Here is a 24,637-nt window from a genome sequence, read left to right on the forward strand (position 1 = left end):
CTCTCCCTCATGAAAGGCAATCTCAATTGGGAGATGAAAAATCAAGCTTTGGTGGAGTCATACTCGCCATGGTAGTTCTCAAATTTTACAAATTTGTCTCTTACCTTGCAAGGTCTTGCCTAAAAAGTTCCCGATTAATACTCATTCTTACTCTCCACTCCCTTGCCAACCACAACTAGTCCTCTTTCTTTGATGCACATCCTCCTCACCAATATCGGCTCTCCTCGTCTTTATCTACATGAGGAACATAACGCTCTAGTTCCTTTCTTGTAGGGGGCGAAACATGAGTCGGTTCCCTATGACGTGTACCTGGAAGTGAAGAGACATGCTTGCGAGATGCGGTACTAGCTGGAGTAGAGGCATGGCGATGTTGGCCCCTAAGGGAGTCAGGGTTACACAGAAAAGCAAGCCAGTGCACAGTACATAGAGATGGTGATAGATAGAGATGCAAAGCTGTAGATTGCATTGGAATATGTGGAGCTAAGAAGTCAACCCACATAATATCAAAATACAAATAAACATAAAATAAGTGGGTATTCTTTCACACCAAGTGTGCTACGGGGGAAATCCCAAAGGGAAAAAGGGTCCCTAGTTACTATTGGCCCAAGGGAGCTAGGGTTACACACAGCAGCAAGCTCATAAACAGTACACAGAGATGGTGATAGATAGAGATGCAAAGCTGTAGATTGCATTGGAATATGTGGAGTTGAGAAGTCAACCCACCTCATATCCAAATACAAATAAACATAAAATAAGTAGGTGTCCTTTCATACCAATTGTGCTAGGGGGAAAAATTCAAAGGAAAACAGTCATAGTCACAGGGAATGAGCATTTTTAGACTCAGGAATGTCGGGGATGGCAGCATCTTCCCGTTTCCGTTCCCGTCCCATGTCACTCTATAGTCACAGCGAATTGCCATTCTCAATCTTTTCCGACCCCATTTCGTGTCCCATGTGACTATGGAAAAAGTGTCCCTAGTCATGAACTGTTCACATGTGGCACTACAACCAAGTAATATGCCAATAAATCCCCCTTGTAGTGGCAATGTGAACTTGTTCAAGGTCGGTAGCAGATCACTCTCTAAGCAAGAGCAGACTAGAAATGAAACAAGAACACAAATGAAAGTCAAAGAGTTACCTTGAGATGAGTGTAGACAAGACACAAGATTGATGCTTTCATTGATGTGACACCTACAATTTATAGGTGAGAAGTACAAGATTGAGTAGACTCACTTATGGGATAAATGTAGAGGTGCCACATGGCACTAGACTCAAGACACAAAGACTGAACTGAAACTAGACTAGAGAAATAGTACACCTAGTGTGTGCTTATTTCCAACACCCTCCTTAAGTGGACACTAGGAGGAAGACAAAAAACAAGACTATGACATGACAAAAGATAAAACCAAGACAGAGAGACCAGATAGACTGAGATAGAAGACGTGACAGACAAAAATCCTGAGACACCCCTCCTCAAGTGATATCCTCATATGGGTTCACAAGGATAGGGACAAGATGGATCTAAAACAAGACAGTCAGATTGATAGACAAATAGACAGACAGACAAGACTAGATAGACAGAAGACTGACTGTAGACAAACAGATGTACCTTGAAGACATCCCCTCCTCAAGGGCAATCTGTGCCTCTTGGGTAGGGACAAGAGAGAGGTCAAAAAGCATAATGAGTAAGACACTAGAACCCCTTGACCTACATCATCGGTGGTCAAAGTGGTAGACAAGAAAGGTGAAGTAATTAGAAAGCCCACTCCTCATCATGTGAGGAATGAACAACAAGATCTGCTGATGTAGATGCTGCAGCAACATGGGCTGAGGTAGATGCAGGGGCTGATGTAGAGGTTTTAGAGTAGCAGTCCTTCTCCCGGTGATTATCACGGCCACAAATGGTGCATGGATGAGCCTTGAAGCAGTCCTTCTCCATATGATTAGTTTTCCCACAATGGGTGCAAGGCTTTCTTACTTTAGAACCTCCTTTCTTTGCTAAAAATGCAGTGTCAGTTACCTTTTGTTGTTTTGTTCTTTCCTCTTCTTGGAGAGCATTGATGATACCTTCAAGAGTAGGATTATTGTGATACTTGAAGGTAGTGACAAGAGTAGCATAGGTGTCAGGTAAGCTTTTGAGAAGCACAGCAATAGCAATATCTTCGGAGATCGGGGACTTCACTGATGCAAGCTGAACCATAAGACTGCGAAAATAATTGACATGAGAGGCTATAGTAGCTCCCTCCTGCATATATAGATCAAAGAATGAGATCATAAGTGCAATCTTAGAGTTTTTAGAGCGGGGTCCAAAAAGGGTATCCAAAGTGATCCATGCTCGAGAAGCAGACTGTATGTCGGAGATGTGATGAATGTAATCATCTCCAAGACCGAGCAGGATGATAGCATAGGCTTTGTCATTCTTGGCAGTGGGAGCATAAGTGATAACTTGCTCAATGTCGGAATCTTCGGGAGCAGCATGGTGAACAACGTCCCAAAGACTTTCTTTCATAAGATGGCACTTGATTTTGATTTGCCAAGTATGAAAGTTGGAGCCATTGAATTTGTCGATAGACATGAGAGAATGAGTAGAAGAGGCCATGTGGGAAGGTCTTACCTCTTGCTAAAATGCAAGGGCAGTGTCTATTCCCTTACAAGATTGTAGAAATGAATGAAAGAAGAGATCCAAACTGTTTTTAGAAGCCGGCTCTCTCACCACTTGTCAAGGCCATAGCATGTGACAGCCCATCGAAGCATGAGGAACTAGTAGTTTGCAGATATGAGGATAAGAAAAGGACTGACCAGCAAACTGAAGGAGACAATGCACAGTACCTTGTAGATTCTTCAAGAGGAAGCGATGGCAGAACTGAACTGCCTTTAGATGATGCGCACCATTGAGTCGATGAAGAAGGCAGCCAAAGGAGAGCTGCAACAGTACAGCGGGCAGCAGCAGCTCCAAGAAAACGAGAGGAGTAGGCAGCAGATATGGAGTGATGCGTAGCCTGTAGATGAAGAAACACCGCCTCCAGCAGATAGACGTAGGCTGCTGCAGAGGTGTAATACAGCTCCTGTGAATAAGCAGTACAAGTGCTGCTCATCCAGATTGGGAGGTCGACAGTAGCTGCAGGTATGGCCGACAGAAGCTGTAGGAATGGAGTGATGCGCAACCTGTAGAGGATGAAGCGCCAGCAGCAGCAGAAGGTATTAAGTGATGCGCAGCCTGTAGATGAAGAAACACCAGCAGCAGCAACTGGAAAACAGGCCGGCGCAAGGCGGACAGCCAAAAAAAAAAAAAAAATGGCGCAGAAAGTTCAGGCCGGCGCAGCCTGTGCAGAATGTGAATAGGCTGGTCCTACAAGCTGAGCGCAGCTAGGGAGATGGTGGCCTGAAGCTATGGCGGGCAACACAGGGCAAGAGTAGCCTGCTGTGATACCATGTAGAAAATATGAAAGCAAGAGCAGACTAGAAATGAAACAAGAACACAAATGAAAGACAAAGAGTTACCCTGAGATGAGTGTAGACAAGACACAAGATTGATGCTTTCATTGATGTGACACCTACAATTTATAGGTGAGAAGTACAAGATTGAGTAGACTCACTTATGGGATAAATGTAGAGGTGCCACATGGCACTAGACTCAAGACACAAAGATTGAACTGAAACTAGACTAGAGAAATAGTACACCTAGTGTGCACTTATTTCCAACAGAGGGTGCCCTGAAGATAGTGGAAGATCCGCTTCATTGCTTGCCAATGCTTTATACTTGGGTTGTGCATAAATTTGCTACACTATGAAATGCCAAATTGAATATCTGGGCGTGTGTTTCATAAGTATATAAGATAGCCTACTGCGTGGTTGTAAACACTTATATCAAAAGACTCTCCAACATCATACATGATCAATTTAAGCCTTGGTTCCATTGGAGTAGAGATGGGCTTACAATCCTGAAACCGAAACTTGTGCAAGAGCTTTTGAATGTACTTTGATTGCTGTACATATATCCCAACATCTGTCTCCACAAATTGTATGGCCAAATAGTAATGCAACATCCCCAAATCTGTCATCTCAAGTGAGGTTTTCAATTCAGCTTTGAAGGTTGAAATCCGTTTCTCATCATTCCGAGTTGGCAACATGTCCTAGAGGGTGCTCTTTGTTGGACTATTCTGAAATCCTTGGCTGGTCAAATAAGTATGTATCTTCTCATACCAAGCTTAGGGAGCTTGTTTGAGACCGAAGCCCGCATACTTTGCTTTCATGACTAGACATCTCAAAACCAATGGGTTGATTTACATAAACCTCTTCTTGCAAATCCCTATTCAGAAAAGCTGATTTAATATCCGACTGAAGCACTTTCCATCCATGATGGGCAGCCAATTCAACAACACATCTAATTGTGGCCATAGGAGTAGGTGCAAAAGTCTCATCATAATTAATGTCCTTTTTCAGGGCATACCCTTTAGCCACAAACTTGGCCTTGTACCTGCCAATGGTACCGTCAGATTTTCTTTTCAACTTATACACCTACTTTGTGCCAATTGACTTCTTGCCGGGTGTCACCATTTGGCCACCCAATTGGTCCACCCCTGCTTTCTCATTATGTATGTACATTGGGCTGGCATCCATGGCAGTTGCATATGTCGGGGATTGATGCCACTCATGTGATAGTCTAGACTTGGCTTTCCGTTGGGATTTGTACCTGTGTGTACATGCCCGGAAATGCCTGGAGGATTATTCCATTGAGTCTAGTACCTCGTGTACTTGCCAGGAGCACATCTATTTTGGTATAGTCTCATGAACAGGGATTGTCCATACCAATGCTGCATTGCATAACATCTTTATGTGCTTGCTTGCAATTGAAATTGCATGCTATTTTCATGCTTGCTTGACCAATGTGTAGTTTTGGGTAAGGGGACGCTCATCCATGAACCGTGCGTGTGAAATTGTCTATTGACATGGTTATGTGGCATGTGACAGGAGGTAAGTATTGGTCATAAACCTAGCCTTAGGAATTAGCACTAATTTATAAGTGGGTGACTAAAACTCACTTATAAGTTATGACCAGCCTTGTGTTCGCACATACTGATGTCTTGAGGTGGACAAAACCCAATGTCCACTGCCCAGAACTTATCTCCTTTGTACAAAGGGAGTAACCAGCCATGCGGTGTAAAGAGGCTTCAACAAGGGATAGTTCACATGTGCTTATCATTTTGAAGTCTTCATTATATATATGATGTGGGCTTCGTCAAGGGAGTCATCACCAACATTGGCAACAAAGTCATCTCGAGAAAGTCTTCAGTCAGATATAGATACAAATCATGCTTCAGAATAAATCATTGGTGTGGTGGAAGGATCTCCGTGTAAAACCCGATGACATGGGCTGAGAAGTTGTGGATTTTTTTTCTATTAACGATCTAGACCTCGTTGAGAAGTTGTTTAAGTTAGAGATGGGGAAGAAGAGCCTTGATACCTATTCACAAGAGTTCAATGCTCCAAGGCTTTTGAGGACCCATAGTTGTTGGTTTATATGCTATATCTATTTGGTCTTCCACCGGATTACGAGGAACTAGTTTATTCAGTGTATAACATCTATTGCTATGCAATGAGCTTTGATGATACCCTTGCTGTCAAAAGGAGTGGTGGGTCTGCTTGTAGCACCATCCCTATCTATGAAGGCGCGAAACCATCCAAACAAAGAACCTTGAATCCCAATTAAGGACAAATGATCAAAGAAGAGCTAGACAAGCTCATTGACACGAGATTTGTGTACGAGATCAAGCACAATGAGTGGGTGTTGTCGATAGTAATCATTCCCAATTAAGGACAAATGATCAAAGAAGAGCTAGACAAGCTCATTGACGCGAGATTTGTGTACGAGATCAAGCACAATGAGTGGGTGTTGTCGATAGTAATCATTCCCAAAAAGAACGAAGAGCTTAGAGTGTGTATTAATCTCAAAGAGTTCAATGTCACCACAATTCGTGATCACTATCCCTTGCCTCACACGGCCATATGTTGGAAAGAGTCGCCGGCAGAGCAGAAAGCTTACGACTTCTTGGATGGCTTCTCTAACTCCAACCAAGTGTTGATCGACCCAGCCGATCAATATAAGATAGCATTTGCTACAAAATGTGGAACCTACACATATCATGTGATGTCAGCTTGACCAATGTCCCTGTTAGAAATCTAGCATGGTATCACACTAAACTAGAACATGGGGAAGAGTACAAGAGGGATGAAGCAAATTGAGATGATCCCATTGATGTGACCCCTTAAATATATAGGGGGAAAGTACAAGAGCTGAGCATGAGTGCATATGGGATAAATCCCTGAGTGCCACATGGCATACACTGAGATGACCAAGACTAAAAGTACTCCTAGTGAGCATTTAGTAAAAGTACTCCTAGTGAGCACTTAGTTCCAACACCCTCCTTAAGTGATACTAGGAGGACATGACTGACAAGAAGACAGATGACAAAGATAGATAATAAGGAAAGATGAAGAGATTGATGACTGATGACTAGACAGACAGACAAGACAAGATAAAATGACTAAGACTGAAAGACAGAAACATACGACAAAATCCTAAGACACCCCTCCTCAAGTGATATCCTCATATGGGTCCACAAGGGTAGGGACAGAAGACAATCAGCCAGTAGAGTGGTCCTACAGACAAAGAGACTGTCAGATAGACATTAGAGAGTCTGACAACAAGATGATAGATGGAGACATAGACAAAATGCCAAAGACATGTGGGTAACTAATCCACAAAAGATAGGCATATAGACTGATAGACAGAGTGTCAGAGACATGTGACTGTAAGATCACACAAGATAGACACATAGACAGAGAGACTGACTGATTGTAGATAGACAGAGAGATGGACCTTGATAGATAATCCCTCCTCAAGGGCTATCCCTCCTGCTGGTCCAGGATAAATCTGGTGCTCATGGCCCAGTTTCTCATGCCATGTCAGGGATTGCCACAGGGTAGGTGTAAAATAAAAGAGAGGTCCAGACAGACAGAAAGATGTGACTTCTCCCCTCAGATTGAATCCCTCATAAGGACATCTCCCAGAACAGATGGAGAAGCCTATAAGATCAGACAGATAGGGAAGGTACGTCCAGAACAGAGTCCTCTTTGGCCTACATCATGTGGTGACCAAAGTAGGAGAGAAAAAAAAGGTCTTTTTATGCAGAGAGCTAGGGCAGAGTACCCAAGAAGAGATGCCAAAGATAATTAAATGAGAGACAGCATCAGAAATGAGAAGGTCTTACCCCTATTTTGATGGGCAGTGTCTGTTCTCTTACAAGATAAAATTCAGTTCTGAAAATTAATTTTTAAGAATAAAATAGAACTGAGAATATAGCAGCATACAAAGGATAATCCATTTTAGTTTTTACCTCAGGTCTTCCACCCTTTCAAGCCCATGTCACAGACACGCTATCCAGGGAGTAACCCGAGAGAAAGGCAGCTGCCAACAGAGATTTCTTAGAGGAAATGTTGCTGCAGATAGAGAGAGAGGCATACGGGCCTGTCAGAAGCAAAAGAGCAGCAACTAATACCTCGTTTTGATATAGGAGTGGAGCAGCCAGTAGAGAATATGTCTTGAACAGAGAATGGGGGTTGCCCATACTGAAAACAAGAGGTGCGCAGCCTTGAGAGAATAAAAGCGAGTTGTTGTTGCAGCACGAGTAGCAAGAAAGGTGTCGACATGTAGAAGACAAGGGGGCCAAATTAAGAACTCAGAAGCGGCCTGCTGCTGTAGCATAATGAGGAAAATGGAGATGACCCCAGGGAAAGAGAGCAGGTCGGCCTGCTTGCTGAACAGAAGCGGGGCAGAAAAATAACGGGGCATATGAGCATCACGTTGAGGCAAGGCAGCACAGAATTATTTCGAAGCAAAGAAGTAGCTCCATGGCGGGATCAGGGACTGTTGACTGCAGAAAATATGGGCGACATCAGGGCAGTAGAGTCGTGTCGAATAGGAGCTGAAGATGTCGAGCAGATTCAGCAGCAGAAGACTCGTTGTAGAACAGGAGAGCGGCCTGTTTCAGCAGTATAGAGAAAAGCAGGAGCAGGCTGCTGCAGCAGATCATGTCGAGGGCAGCTTGTGGCAGATCAGCAGCACCTCAAAGAATAGGAGAGGAGAGTAGCTAGAGCTGGATCTAAGACCCCCGATGGGGCAAAGCTAAAAAGGAAGCTAGACCTAGAGAAAATCTATGGCTAGATCTAGACTAAAGGGCTGAGGAGAAGAGGAATCTACATGGCTCTGATACCATGTTAGAAATCTAGCATGGTATCACACTAAACTAGAACATGGGGAAGAGTACAAGAGGGATGAAGCAAATTGAGATGATCCCATTGATGTGACCCCTTGAATATATAGGGGGAAAGTACAAGAGCTGAGCATGAGTGCATATGGGATAAATCCCTGAGTGCCACATGGCATACACTGAGATGACCAAGACTAAAAGTACTCCTAGTGAGCATTTAGTAAAAGTACTCTTAGTGAGCACTTAGTTCCAAGAGTCCCCAACACCTTTCAAAGCTTGATGTGCACAGTCTCTAAGGATCTCGTCTAGAAGATCCTGGAGGTATTCATTGAGGACCTATGCGTACACACTCCAAGTGGAAGGAGCATCTTGTGCATCTTTGGCAATTTTACATGTGTGAGGAGTAAGATATGATGTGTAATGCTATCGTTTTTTACATGTGTGAGGAGGAGACGGGGACGTGGTGCTCATTGCTACTTTCTAAACTTTGTGGGTCGAGCTCACCATAGTAGGCGAAAGCTTCGTGGGAGCATTCCTTGACCTGTTGAAACATTAGGCATTATGAAAGGCTGATCCACCTTCTCTTTGCCCTTTCATGATACATGTGAATTTTCTAAATTTTCAGCACCTGTAATACAACCAAATGACTGGTCAAAATTCATGGCATTCTGCCTCAACTGTCCTAACCAAGGTCTAACAATATACCCACTGCTAGAGGACTCTCAAGGTCCACTAAGCATCTGTGAATGCTACTCTCCGTTCGCTGCAACCACATTATTGTTTACATCAGCCTCTACGGAATCCTTCGCTTGAGTATACTACCTATTCATCTCATCAAAAACAACATCCTTGCAATGAGATCTCAAATTCATTGCACAATTCTAGGAATCTGTTTCCTAAGTTGGAAACGCTCTTGGGCATGTCATCTTCGGATCATCTTGATCTCCTCAACCTGCCTCAGGATGCTTGGGTTATGGAGAAATCTGCCAAGGATCACTTGTGTTTGCTACCGGGGGTCATCGAAGGTGAAGACAACAGGCAGCTGGTCTGAGAATGTGGTGCTTACTGGATTGTCAGTTGACCGCTATGGTTGCTGGCCACTCATCAACATAGCAGTGATCGAGCCTTGCAAGGTTTTAGGGGGTCATGGCAACCCAAACCGGAAAAGGCAAGATTGAGGGGGCCGGCAGTATAGGTCAGATGTGGCCTCAATGAAAGTAATGATATTTTATGTTTGGCTTTGATGTGTATGCATACACGGTATGCTTCATCATGGAGCTGTTCTGTATGTTCCTAGAAGATTTTCTTGAACTGCTCTGAAGTTAAATTTAAACTCTGGATTGTATTAGTTAAAACTTAATACTTTTGACTAAATTCTGAAATGTTGGTCAAATCAGATCTGAACCATGGATACTGGAATTTGTTGACTTTTCTGGGGATGGACGGCGGGAAGTTTGGTTTGCATTCATAGACGAAATACTTTCTGTCTATTCATTTATCTCTGAATATGGTCCAGCGGTTGATGATCCTTTTCTTCCTCATGTATATGGGTCTCAACATGGCTGGAAAAAGGCAGTTGCATCTGCAGTCAATGGTGTTGCCAGAGTTCAGGCTGTACAGTCAACATTAGGCAGGTTGCTGGAGCATCCAGGAAGGCTGCTGCAGTTTTCACACTTGACAAATGCTCCATGTGGCGAACTTGTGAAACAAACCTTGGCAGTAGGGTTTTGGGGTGGCCATCTTGAAGCCAACCACAAAGACTTGAAGAGATTGTCAAGAGATGACACACACGCTATGGATGGAATTGGGACTGGCCTTCATGTCCCAGATGTGGATGGAAGTGTTTACCTTCAAAGGTGGATGAAGTCGTCAACGTGGGAAAGCTCATCGTCTTTAACTTTTTGGAAACACAAGGCAGGAGGGAAGGGACTGATTGTAGGGAAGGACCTTATAGTTGGAGATCTTACTTATCTTGACAGGGCAGTGAAGGCTTGCAAGGATCAAAGCCAGATGTTGGAGAGGACCAAGGCCACAATTGATGGAGCTTTAGTGAAGGGCATTCCAAGTAATATTGACCTTTTTAAAGTAAGTGTGCAAACCCATGCTTTTTCTTTTGTAATGACTAGACTAGTGAAAAAGCTGTGTTTTTCTCCCATACCATGAGATTGATGATGCTGTGGGAGCTTCAGCTTTTGCTTAGAGATGGAGTTCCCTACTTTTTTGTCAAGATCATATCCACTGTCTTGACAAGAAAAAGCTTGGACAAGCTTATTGTAATCAAGAAAGGTTTTGGTCGTGGAAACTATGTACCACCCCAAGGTTTGCAACATTTGTTGGCCACCAGAGGAGATGACCATATTGAATACGAGAAATGAGTAGCTGTTCACTTGATGAAAAGAGGTGCAAATGGGTGAGAAATGTGCCAGAACAGTCCCTTCACATTATCCGAAGTATGTGGTTTGGGCAAGGGAGGTGGCTCTAAAAACGAGCATAAGGGAGTCTTTTATAGGTGGAAAACAGAAATGAAAAGATTTGGCCCAACCAGCTATTAACTAAATCTCTTCTATCAATTCCACACCTATATATGGGGCCTTTTGTCTTTTATTTTTGCTAGTTTTTCTTTCCCCGGAGAAGAGACTTCTCTTAAGTATGATTTTTTTTTACAAGAAGGGAGAATTTTTTTCCTTCAGAAAGAGACTTCTATTAAGTATGAAAAAGACATACAACAATCATAGCTATAAGCCGGAAAAGAATAGAATCACCCCAATATGTAAGGTGATTTCAACCACCGAGGAGCATCATGATGCCATGAAAGACTTGTGGGACTAGAGGAAAAGAAAATGCCATGGTCCCACTCTTGCATAAATATAACGCGCTTTGCCTGTGCCAGAACGAGAGGACCCCTGAATACGAGCCCAAGTAGCCATAAGAGTACAGAGAGAAGCACCAACACGAGGCAATAAACCAAGCTGAGGCACGCAATGCCTAATTAGCCACCAAAGCTCTGGAAGCTAAATCTAATCTCTTGGAGCTCCAACGAAGGAGCTTCTTCCGGATACTCATAAGTACCGGAGCAAACTGCTATGCAGGAGAAATATCAATCCCAACCTGGCATCCCAAATATCTAGCAGTGCATCCTCTACTATTGATCCAAGTAAAACCAAGCTTTACACTCCAAGCAACTCTCGGTGAATCACTAACCCAAAAACCAACAGATTTGTGCCAATTAATGAGTGCTCCTGTTGCCAAACAAAACTCCTCTAGTGCTACCCGGAAGGATCATAAGCATATATGTGAAGCCTCCAAGAACATGGCTGTGTCATCAGCTAACTCAGAGTCAACCAATTCCTCTTAACTACGAGGAGGCAACTTCAATCCAAAAATACTAGCAGTGGAGCGGAGAAAGATGCTCATGGCCTCTGCAACTATGATATATAATAATGGGGCTTAAGGGAACCGTGCCGTACTGAGCGAGAAATCTGAAACCACTCTCCTCTATCACCACAAGCGAGCACACTACTGTGGGCATCACGATACATGCATGAAACTTCCTTGATCCATCTCTGAGAGAAGCCCATATGGCTAAGAGTACCCTCACGGAAGTCCCAATCCACTATCATAGGCCTTCTCAAAATCCAAGAGCAGAATGGCTAAGGGCTGATTGCTCGCTTTAGCCCATTTGACGGCCTCCCAAAACGAGAAAATGTTAAGTCGGCCTTTTTCCTTGATTAGTGTGAGGTGAAAAAAAGAAAGAAATACCTGCCTCTATAGCTCTTCCACCTCCCAAACTTGGAAAGACTACCACGAACGGGGCACCACCAGCCACCGGCTGGAACACTCTCTCAACATTCGCCACCCACCCACACCATAAGACAGCTCAGAACCATGAAGGACAGATGATCATTCAACAAAAAACATATACAGCATCAACCATGTACAAACTCAGCAAATACACCAAAGACCAGGACTCTGGCCAGGATTTACTGCCAAGGGAATCACACCCTTGCGTCTGACGACCAAGCCTCTGTCTCCCGGTCCCTGTAATCTCCAGAGGGTGCCCACACCAGCAACCCTTCTTCACTTTCTCTGTAGCCTGGCTACTCTCTGTCTGCTGCTACTTGCCAATTGTCGTAGGCGAGCCCCACTGTCTCCAGCCCACACATCAGCACCACTTCTGCATCCAACACACACAAAAACCCAAGGCTCCCTCTCTGGTCAGCATCCACGCACTGCCTGCAATCACCGCCCACACAAGACCAGCTACTCTCTCCAGAAGGCGCCCACACGAGCTAACCTTCACTCAGCAGCTCCCACTCTCTGTATGTCGTGACCAGCAGCTTCACCAACCACCAGAGCCTCACAACCATCCTCAGCACCACAACCCACTGCTCACCGTAGCATCCCAGATACCTAACCCAAGCCACATCTCATATACCCTTCCTCACAGCAGCCCTCTCTGCTGCTCCAATCAGATGCCCACACTAGACATCACCCAAGAGACCTGCAGCCTCTTTCTCTGTTCACCCGGCTGTACTCCAGCCCACTTATAACCAACACACAAGGCCCATACCAGCCTCTGTATTTCCCTTTATCCGGCGGCCAGTTCACTTTGGTTCTCTTCGCATATATGGCTGCACTCCAGCCCTTCACACGTGGACTGTTCCACGTTGGTTTCCAAACGCCTAGCCACACACCAATCCCTCTCTCTCTTTTGCTCAAGTGCTCCAGACCCCTTGTCCCCACGACTCCTTATCTGCCAACGCCAACCTGCAGCCCTTCTTGTTGCCGGAGGTGCTTGCACTATCGCCTACAGAAGCAGCAGCTGTCATCAACGACACCAACTGCTTTACACACGGCTCCCTCTCTTCGTTGCTACTCGTCCCAGCGGGCTTCACAACACGACGGCCTGCTGGCTCACCCGCGCCCGCTTTGCCTTGGCCCAGGCTCTCTTCCTCGGGTTCGCACCTGGCGGCTCCCCTTCACAGTGTCTGCCTTCTTACCTCTCCTCGCTGTAGCAGAACCCCCCGTAGTGCCACACCCGGCAGCTTCACCGCACCCAGGCCCTCTTCAGCTACCTACGTGGTTGTCTCCAGGCCAACTCGCCAGCCCCCTGTTTTGGATTAGAGCCACCCCAGCAGCCCTCTCCAGTCGCCAACAGCTCTCTCTGCAGCGCCTCACGCCCTCCGCAAAGGCGACTCTCTCTTCTACCTTTTCTGGCGACCTCTCCTTGCTACTCCTCCTTGGCGACTTCTTCCACCACCTTCTCGAAGTGCTGCTGGCCGCATATAAGAACTCCACGTGGTCTTCTAAATTGGCCATATTATATATATTTTATTTATTTCTTTAAAAGCCCCCAAACACAAAATGATGGCCACCCTCAAATAATAAAAGAGCCCCTTCTCCTTGCACTTCGGATCATCACGCCGCGGCCATAATTTTCCAAAATAAGAGCGAGAGCTGTCCCCCGTCTTCGTCAGCATCATTATCATCAAGCCCATCAAATTCCAGTTGGTGCCCTATATTTAGCAACCACCCGCACATCACACCGTTGCCATAAAATTCCCGGATCACCAGCATCTGCTCCGGAAAATAAACACGTGCATAAACCCACTCACGACCAAACCACTCGGCCTGTACACTTGCCAGGGCATTCAGGGCAAATTTTATTCACACACCACACGCACCATATGTACACTGACCAAAAAACCCTCTCAGATTTTAGCCTAACATACTTTGCCCAACCCCTAGCCTGCTGAATCATTTATGATCAGCAGAAAGCATATGACCACGTTTTCCTCCGATGACCACGTTTCCCTCCGATGACCACGTTTCCCTCCATCAATTCTCTGAGCATCATACAGTGTAATCAACACATCTCTGTTCCAGGTGATCCAAGAAACACCGTCATCCTCCACAGGCATAATCTTCCATCCCATATCCCACAACACAACACCAGAGCTTCTCGAAACAAAACTTCTGACATACACACCATCCCGTCTCATCTCAAACCCAAAATCCCTGATACGATCAGCACCAATATCAGAGAACCAATGCAGCAGCTCCTGCTGAGGGTAAAAACTGATGAAAGCTTCATCAAAAAAGACCTGTTGTGCCATAACACTTTCCTGTCCATCAGCATAAGAAGCCTCACCATCAAAGCCAGCCACCACAGGCAAAACAAACTCCCTTTCAACAGGCACCATTGCCAAAGCATCCATCTCAGTTCCTGTATCCTCATCTTCATCAAAACCACCAAGAATTTCATCCATTGCAGCATTCCTCTCATCCGTAGCAGCAGCATCATTCAAAGTTTTCTGGTGTTTCTCCTTCTTCATAGCTTCAATTCTGATCATGGCTTTTTTAACATTTATGCACATCTCATCATCCATCTCCAACTCAGGCTCATCATCCTGTAGACTGTCTATATCCCACTCATCCCACACAGGTTCATTATCCAAAGACTTAAAAGCAAGCTCTTTCACATCACAGGCATACCTTTGCTCAGAATCCACTTGCACCTCCTTGCATTCCTCATGTATGGCTTCTTCCTGTTCAGCAACCTCATCACCAAGCACTTCTTCATCAATAACCACGGCATCCATCTCTGCATCCTCCTCACTCGATGAAGTATCCTCTGTTTCCTCACTAGTAGTGGTACTGGTCGTATCATCACTCGAATCAGCTTCACTCTCCTCTTCATCACAAACAGGCTTTTGGTTATCCATATTAAATTGCTTCTTATCCCCTCTCCTGTCATACAGAGTAATAACCCCTTTCCTCCAATCCTGAACAGCCTTCACTGCTCTCAGCCATGGTCTTCCCAGAATGATGGGGAATGCACCCATTCCTGCAGGCATAACATGACAATCCACAAGCACCTTCACATCAAAAGCTTCCAATTCCAATTCCTTAACCATACCTAAGCATTTGACTTTCTGATGATTAGCCAGCCGAATTCGAAATCCAGATGCTTCAGTAAAATCAAGACCAAGCCTCTCCACAGCTGCCAATGTGATCACACAAATCTGTGCTCCACCATCTATGTATGCCTCTCCCAGATTCTTCCCTTTATACCACACATTCACCACAGGACATATATCAGGTAACTCCTGAACAGATAGAACAGTCACTATCCCTTTGGCAGGCTCCTTCTCTCTCGGATTCACAAATCTTTTCCACTAACGCTTCAAATTGGGAGCTAACTCTATCAATTGCCCAAAAGTAATGTTAGCCTTCCTTTCAGCCATGTCCTCCTGCAAGCTATAACTATCCTGCCCACCCCCTAGCGGAAAATCAGTTACCTGAAACTTCCTACGAGACCTCCTCTTCTGCTTGACCTTCACATCTTCTCCTTCCTTCACTTTTCCTTTCTTCTTGCTGGGCTCTGCAGCATCCTTGCTTTCCCTTTCCTGTGGCATCCGTTTCCCCAACGGCATCACATCAACTTCTGCCTCCTTCGTCTTCTCAAGGGTGACCACATCTATCACCTTAGTTTTTCCTTTCTCCTCAGCTGTAATTCCACTCGGACCTGCTTGATCCCTGATATCAATACCATAATCATTTGACCTATCAGGTAACTGTGAAGGTAGTGGATACATGTCACCACCCATACGCTGAGGCTTATCACAATCTGTACTCAGATGACCTACCTCACCACAGTTCCAGCATGTAGGAATGAAATGACGGCCCCTACCGCGTCCACGTCCATATCCTGCTTGTCCATCTCCTCCCTCATAATTATTGCCACGGCCTCTACCACGTCCACCACCTGTACTTCCCATTAAATTTAGGCTCAAATTCTTCATAAGATCAACCATCTGTTTCATATCCTGTCGCAATCCCTCATCAGAACCTGCAGAAACCATAGGTACTCCCTGACTAGCTTGAGGCATTCTCTGCATAGCTTGAGCTTCAGTGGGCTTCATCCTCTCCGTCACTGCATTCATAGGTGTAGCCTCCACTCTACGAATCTCCGGCTGTGCTACCACTGGAATCATCCCCAGCTGATTCATTCGCTGCAATTTCCAATCTTTTGACTTAGCAATTTCCACCGCATCCTCAAAAGACCTGGGCTCCTTCAATTCCACTTTCCAGCGAATACTCCTCTTAAGTCCAGCTACAAACTTGTTCTTCTTCATCATACCAGGCGGCACCTGGTCTTCTCCCAAAGCCCTGCATAGAGTCTCCCATAGCAAAGAAAATTTCTTCATATAATCATCTATTGATTCAAACTCACCTTGTGTCAGAGCTTGCACCTCATGCCAAACCTTGTCGGGGTCTTCCACCTTCTTGAACCTGTTGCTAAGTGCTGTCTTCAGTCCATCCTCAGTCATCTCAATGCGTGGAACAGCATCCCTTAACGACTCCTCATAAACTTTGTACCAGGTCCTTGCATCCCCTTTCAAACAGATGCTCAGCAGCCGCAACACCTGTACCTGCTCACTGATATGGTTGCTTATACATGCAACCTCCATCCTTTCCAAGAAGTCTGCCACATCCTCATTCGGACCACCATAAAACTCTGGGTAAGACATCATCTTAACCCCCCAAACTTCACTTCAATCCCAAACAAAACCCAAAAACACCTTCCTTCAATCTCTCACTCTGGGGCATACACCCTCGTAAGAGAAATCCCTGAGCTATCTTCTGTCAACTGAGCAACTCCTCAGTGACACAATACCAGAAAGAGCCACTCCTCAGTCACACAATTCTTGAGTTCGATCCTCAGTGGGGGCACCAGAAGGATGTGAGGTGAAAAAAAGAAAGAAATACCTGCCTCTATAGCTCTTCCACCTCCCAAACTTGGAAAGACTACCACGAACGGGGCACCACCAGCCACCGGCTGGAACACTCTCTCAACATTCGCCACCCACCCACACCATAAGACAGCTCAGAACCATGAAGGACAGATGATCATTCAACAAAAAACATATACAGCATCAACCATGTACAAACTCAGCAAATACACCAAAGACCAGGACTCTGGCCAGGATTTACTGCCAAGGGAATCACACCCTTGCGTCTGACGACCAAGCCTCTGTCTCCCGGTCCCTGTAATCTCCAGAGGGTGCCCACACCAGCAACCCTTCTTCACTTTCTCTGTAGCCTGGCTACTCTCTGTCTGCTGCTACTTGCCAATTGTCGTAGGCGAGCCCCACTGTCTCCAGCCCACACATCAGCACCACTTCTGCATCCAACACACACAAAAACCCAAGGCTCCCTCTCTGGTCAGCATCCACGCACTACCTGCAATCACCGCCCACACAAGACCAGCTACTCTCTCCAGAAGGCGCCCACACGAGCTAACCTTCACTCAGCAGCTCCCACTCTCTGTATGTCGTGACCAGCAGCTTCACCAACCACCAGAGCCTCGCAACCATCCTCAGCACCACAACCCACTGCTCACCGTAGCATCCCAGATACCTAACCCAAGCCACATCTCATATACCCTTCCTCACAGCAGCCCTCTCTGCTGCTCCAATCAGATGCCCACACTAGACATCACCCAAGAGACCTGCAGCCTCTTTCTCTGTTCACCCGGCTGTACTCCAGCCCACTTATAACCAACACACAAGGCCCATACCAGCCTCTGTATTTCCCTTTATCCGGCGGCCAGTTCACTTTGGTTCTCTTCGCATATATGGCTGCACTCCAGCCCTTCACACGTGGACTGTTCCACGTTGGTTTCCAAACGCCTAGCCACACACCAATCCCTCTCTCTCTTTTGCTCAAGTGCTCCAGACCCCTTGTCCCCACGACTCCTTATCTGCCAACGCCAACCTGCAGCCCTTCTTGTTGCCGGAGGTGCTTGCACTATCGCCTACAGAAGCAGCAGCTGTCATCAACGACACCAACTGCTTTACACACGGCTCCCTCTCTTCGTTGCTACTCGTCCCAGCGGGCTTCACAACACGACGGCCTGCTGGCTCACCCGCGCCCGCTTTGCCTTGGCCCAGGCTCTCTTCCTCGGGTTCGCACCTGGCGGCTCCCCTTCACAGTGTCTGCCTTCTTACCTCTCCTCGCTGCAGCAGAACCCCCCGTAGTGCCACACCCGGCAGCTTCACCGCACCCAGGCCCTCTTCAGCTACCTACGTGGTTGTCTCCAGGCCAACTCGCCAGCCCACTGTTTTGGATTAGAGCCACCCCAGCAGCCCTCTCCAGTCGCAACAGCTCTCTCTGCAGCGCCTCACGCCCTCCGCAAAGGCGACTCTCTCTTCTACCTTTTCTGGCGACCTCTCCTTGCTACTCCTCCTCGGCGACTTCTTCCACCACCTTCTCGAAGTGCTGCTGGCCGCATATAAGAACTCCACGTGGTCTTCTAAATTGGCCATATTATATATATTTTATTTATTTCTTTAAAAGCCCCCAAACACAAAATGATGGCCACCCTCAAATAATAAAAGAGCCCCTTCTCCTTGCACTTCGGATCATCACGCCGCGGCCATAATTTTCCAAAATAAGAGCGAGAGCTGTCCCCCGTCTTCGTCAGCATCATTATCATCAAGCCCATCAAATTCCAGTTGGTGCCCTATATTTAGCAACCACCCGCACATCACACCGTTGCCATAAAATTCCCGGATCACCAGCATCTGCTCCGGAAAATAAACACGTGCATAAACCCACTCACGACCAAACCACTCGGCCTGTACACTTGCCAGGGCATTCAGGGCAAATTTTATTCACACACCACACGCACCATATGTACACTGACCAAAAAACCCTCTCAGATTTTAGCCTAACAATTAGCATCATGGCTAATCATTCTCCCTCGGCCGGGCGAACCATTGTATTTTCCGAAGCCAAGCTCGCGGTCCTCTACGCCGAAATAGAAAAAGACTCCAATATGACCCTCATTGCCAGAATCTTTGGATCTCACCCGTCCCGTCTCCAGGCTCGAGATTGGGTCCTGGCGGCTCTGCCCTCCAACCTCGCTCTACACTTTCGAGATGTCAGGTTGCTTGGAAGAGGTTTCTTCCAAGTGGATTTTGATTCTGAGGACATAGCCTCAGAGGTTTTAAAGGGCAGCCCTTTGCCATTGGGCCCGAGGAAGATATTCTTTCTTCCCTACTCCAGCTTTTTTGACCCTGTTGAGGAAGACCGGAACCGTTTCCTGATTACTCTCAGATTCCCAGGTCTTCCTCGCACATATTGGCCTATGTCAGAGGCCATCGGGTCTGCCTTTGGGCTTGTTCTTCAAGTGCCCCCCCTTCACGCCTTGCCGACATCTTCTGCCCAGGTGGTCACTGCCTTGGCGGATGCTATCCCCAGGGTCATGGTTCTTGCCCGTGACATTGAGCTCTTTGAGGACTATGTTTTGCTTCCGGGTCCTTGTGGCCCTTTGAAGCAACGTATGGAGATTGCAGGTAAACCCGATCAGTGCCGGGTTTGTCACCAACAGGGTCACTTTGCTCGAGATTGTCCTCGGGCTCAAGGTCGCAGGAGGCCTTGTAAGCGGGCCTCTCAGGCGCCACCTCCCTTGGTTCCTTCTCATCCTTCAGTCCGCCAGGTGTGGCGAGCATTCTCTCACGCCCGCCTCCCTGGTGCGATTGATGGGAAGGCTTCCTGGGTTCATGTATAGATAGATGACGTTTCTGGTCAGAGGGATGTGTCAGCTGATGCATCTTTGCAGAGAGATGATATCTCAGATCAGGATGACTTTGTGGAGTCCTCTCTACTTGGAGGGGGCGATATGTAGGATGTTCAGCACAGTGGGGATCATGTATTGCAGGATTTTCAGCATGATGCCATTGCCCTTGAATCTTGATGCCCCGCAGGGCGAACAGGTTTCTCGTTTATATGCTGGCACGGTGCTGGGCCTCGGAAAAGGGCATGTCAGTGGACTTTGCCCCATGGAATTTCCCATCCTCTAGCATTATGAGAGGCGTCCTCAGGCTGCCCATCATCTTCTTAGATTGGGGGTCAAACGCTCTTCTCTTCCATGAGAATTGTCTCATGGAATGTTCAGGGCCTTGGAGGGCTTCCCACACGTGGTAGGAAGCGCCTTCTGAAGGACCAGCTTCACCTTGCTATTACAGGAGGGCCTACGGATGTGCTTTTGTTGCAGGAACACAAATTGGATAGATCTCAGTGTGGCAAAACTGGTAAGATGCTTTCTGGCCACACCTTCTGGTCCTCGACAGTTGGGACTAGAGGGGTGTTTGTATTTCAGTGGCAGCATCTATTATACCTCATGTTATTGGGCACGGTATTATCATCCCTGGTAGAGCGCAGTGGATCTTGATCATGCATGAGGGTCAGAAATTGGGAATCTTGAATATCTATGCACCTAACGGGAGAGGTGAAAGGGTGGCCTTTTGGGACACCATTACAAATGTCATTCCCCAGGTTGATCATTGGGTAGTGGGAGGAGATTTTAATATGGTTGAGCAACCTTCTGACAAGAAGAGTGGACGCGAAGGGGGTTTACACCCTTTGGAGCAAGCCTCATTGGAGAGGTTCACGCTTTCCTTTTTTGGCTGGGATTGCTGGACTGAGGATGACTTCCAGAGAAGGCCAAATTGCACGTCTGGACAGGTTTTATGTGGATGATTGGTCCTTGGACAGAGGAGGCACCTTTGCTATTATGCCTGGCACCACCAAATCCGATCGTTGCACGTCTTTGTTGACCTGCCCCCCCCCCCCTCAGGATGATCACAGAGAGTGTTAGCCTTTGGTTGTATGGTGGCTGCCCTATCAGACATTTGCATTGGGACCCCAGTGAGTGGGTGTGGAAGGATGCTTGTAACCCCTTGAAAAGCATGCCTTTTTTCAATTATACGGTGCGGAATGCTAGACATCTTATCTTGGGACACATTCAGAGTGTCCCTACTCTTAGACCCCATTGGGAATCTTATGGCATTTCGATTGACATTCAGAGGGTTTTTTGGCGGAGATTGTGGCATTCTTATAGGAAGCCATAGATTTCCTCCTTTATCTGGGTTTCTCTTCATGGTGGTCTGGCCACCAATCAGTGGAGGTCAGTTAGTGGTGCTTGCCTAGCATGCCCTAGATGTGCAGGAGCTTCAGAGTCAGTTTATCATTGTTTATGGCAATGCAAGGAAGCACAGAGGGTTTGGTCGGTGATTGCACACCTCTTTGGTAGGATTAAGAGGCATGCTATCATTTCTTTTGGTTCTATCATTTGGTTGACACAGTCTGGGCCTCAGTTGAGATTCGAGGAGACTGACAGGAGCTTGGCCATTATGGTTAGGCAAGTAGTTGCTCGGCAGTGTTGTCTTCAGGATTCGCCACTTTCACACTTTGTCCCTCCGGCACAGAGGTTAGACAGTTCTTGGGAGATTATTGCTAGCATCTCAACCTGGAATATCTGGAAGGCTAGATGCACCGAGGCCATTGAGGGTACTCCCTTTCTTGTTTCTCAGTGTCTTTGCAGGATTTGGAGTGATATTATTCACACCATCATGGCTACCTGGGCCAAAATCCAGGAATCTTCGAGGGCTGCGGAGGAGAGGAAGCGCGGCCAGTTTATGAGAGAGTGGGACATTGGTATTTTTTTCATGCCCTCTCATTCGGGACCCTATTGGCAGCACAGGGCTCCTGATTGGTTGAGATCTCCACCTTTTTTGGTGTGAATTCTCCATTTTGTAAAGATTTTTCATACTTAATAGAAGTCTCCTTTCTGAAAAAAAAAAAACGAGAAAATGTTATCAAAGATTCTCCTACCTTGTAAGAATCCATTCTGAGTATCATGAATGACATCTTGCAAAATTGGCTGCAATCCGATGCTCACTGCCTTACCAAGAATCTTATATGCAGTCCCAAGCAAGGTGATAGGTCTCCATTGGCGAGTCAATGTCTTATCCCCACTCTTAGGAAAGATAAATAAGCCCCTCAGTGAGAGAAGAAGGCATAGAACCTGTGTCCCACATCTCCTGGAGAGCCGATGTGATCTCAGTCCCAATCTCATCCCAAAAAGTCATGAAAAATACAGGGGAGAGGCCATTCTCCCCTGGACACTTACCATGAGGTGAGGCATGAAGATCATGACTGAACTCTTGCGTAGAAAAAGGGGCATCCAGAGCGGTACACATCTCCTCAGTGATCAAATATGGCAATGCATTCCAAACCTTCCTCTATGCCCTATGTCTCAAATCAGAGTGCGGCTCAGGCACTGAGAAGCTGGCGATATAAATCAGTGGCAATCTGTCTAACCATAAGAGGATCTGAGTGAAGAGTGCCTTGTGAATCCTGCAAGTGCTTGACACTATCTTTGGCATGAGATGGGCCGTGAGTAGCAATGAAATGTTTGTTGCATCTGCCACCCATTTGTGTCCAAAAGGATTCCTGGGCATGGAAACGGTACTCCGCACGCTGCTCAAGAGAGTGATGAAGTTTTTCCCAAGAAGGGAGATTTTAGACCAAGCAAGGGAGAATCTCTCATCCAATCTGGTACCTTGTGCTGCCAGCAAGGCCCATATGAGAGACAGTGAAAAAGATGCCATGATCCCATTCTCTCATGAATTGGCCTAGTTTTCTCTCTTTAGCCCTTGATGGTCCGTGAATCCTGGCCCAAGTGGCCATCCTGGCATATTTGGAAGGCTAGATGCACTAAGGCCATGGAGGAGGGCAGTTTGGTTTATGATACACAGTGCATTTATGAAATAGAGAGAAGAGAGAGAGGGCAGTTTGCAAAAGGCCAAAATTGGCCTATGAGACAAACAAGTAGTACAATGATGTTCCTCCAGTCATCAAGAGTTTTGTGGAGTGAGAATAAAATGTACAAGTATGACAACAGGACCATAGGGGACTCAATGGTGGTGGGTGTGGATGGAGTACTAGGGCTACTAATGCATCTCTATCTGCTGAAGGGGTGATACAAGTATGATATGTTATCTACTCCTAACTCCATCCAGTCCCATAGTCTGTGTACAATATGTCATACATCCGATCTAAGGATGCCGTAAATATCTGGAATATGCGTCCTGGATCAGAGCGAAAATGTGCCAGCTGCTCCTGGACCTCCTACTGGTGTCGAGACCGGATGGCCGCGATTTCTTTGTAGTGTAGCCGTGGTGTCTGGTAGCCAGCTAGTCTGGGTCGTCGCCTAGCTCGAATCTCCTCCGCTCGTTGAGATGTCACTCCCAATGTGTGTGGCTGGGCTACTGGTGCCAATCTATGGAAGAAGTCAGTCAACTGGGACTGTCTTCCTCCGCTATGATGTGCGGGTGTCTGAAGTAAGATCTCCTTTTGTCTGTGTAGTGCTAGTAGTAGTTTGCCTAGTTGTCTCTGGTCCGATCTCTCCCAAATCTGTGTAAGTCCCAGATCTGTCTAAGTGATGTGGTCCCTCTAAAAACCTTAGGATAGCATGTCCTGATCTCCTGCAAAGCACCACACTAGCAAACAAAATGCTCCTCTGTCTCTACCCCCGTCTGGCATAATCTGCAAATGCGCTCTGCTCGAGGGATGTGTGCTGCTCTCCCAGTCTTGATCTCTAGTTGGTGTGATGAGACCCTTAGTCGCCCAATGGCTACTCTGGCTCCATGTGATAAGTGGACCTCCAAGTATCGTGGTCGCTGGATGAAGCCGTCTGTGGAGGTGGTCAAGAAGTGGTCGCTGTAGTAGAGCATCTTCATCGGGAGTGGCTGACTAGGAGATAGCCAAGTCTCCTGTATGTGGCCCTGCCAAATGTCATGTCTCATGACTCTGTTCCTCTCTGTCTGAGAGAGGCGTCTATGTGGTGCAGCTAGGTCATACTGTAAGGATAGTAATCTGTCAATATCAATCCTGTGTGATGATATCCACTATACCACCTGGAAGTACCATGACCAGGTATGTCCCTCCTGAGCAAGCTATCTGGATGCCTCAAAAGCAGCCCGAGATACCCGATTTAGTGGGAGCTCCCGCATCCTGTGTATAAAAGATATAGTCTGGAACATGGCCTCTACTAACATAGGTGGTACAGCAAACTCCGCTCAAAGGATATCATGTGGTACTGAAGGTTTGCTGCGGATCATCCGTGCGAGCATCAAAATCTGAGGGCACTCTATCTGTGTCCATGAGGATGTAGCCAAACCTGGTGCCTATACTGTTGCTGCATACATCAATGCTGGAGTAACTAGTGTATCAAATAGCCACCCCTTAGTACGGGGCTCTTGGAAGTTTGCCTGGTGACACTGGCGTTCCGAAATTGCTAGTGCTGTGTACCTCGTGTCACTCTGTCTTTGGCTGCCTGTGCCATAGAGAATCTCCCTGATGAGCTGGTAAATGTGACCCCAAGGTATACATATGAGCCCACCACCTCTACTTGTCCCCGGGCTAGTGTAAGGATAGTCTGGCATCTGACTGCTGCTGGTGTATGAAAGACCATAACCTTGGTTTTCCCAAGGTTCATTGGGAGTCCTCGCTCCG

The 24,637-nt window shown here is 46.6% G+C and overlaps 1 protein-coding gene across 5 annotated transcripts in view; it reads left to right on the top strand.

Moving 5' to 3' along the window:
* The window catches only part of LOC147608263 (uncharacterized), a 133,647-nt gene that overhangs the window by 72,957 nt on the left and 36,053 nt on the right, over positions 1 to 24,637 (top strand). For all 5 annotated transcript variants that reach the window (XR_015264430.1, XR_015264427.1, XR_015264428.1 and 2 more), the window contains exon 8: positions 9,667 to 10,354. Coding sequence is in view for 1 of the 5 variants with exons in the window: in XM_086788879.1 (XP_086645005.1) it covers positions 9,667 to 10,354 (688 nt within the window). In the remaining 4 variants the exon portion in view is untranslated. The remainder of the gene's footprint in view (positions 1 to 9,666; positions 10,355 to 24,637) is intronic.

The sequence above is a fragment of the Cibotium barometz genome, chromosome 53 (genome assembly GCF_041138505.1).
Source record: "Cibotium barometz isolate CiBa-2024 chromosome 53, ASM4113850v1, whole genome shotgun sequence".
Classification (NCBI taxonomy): Eukaryota; Viridiplantae; Streptophyta; class Polypodiopsida; order Cyatheales; family Cibotiaceae; genus Cibotium; species Cibotium barometz.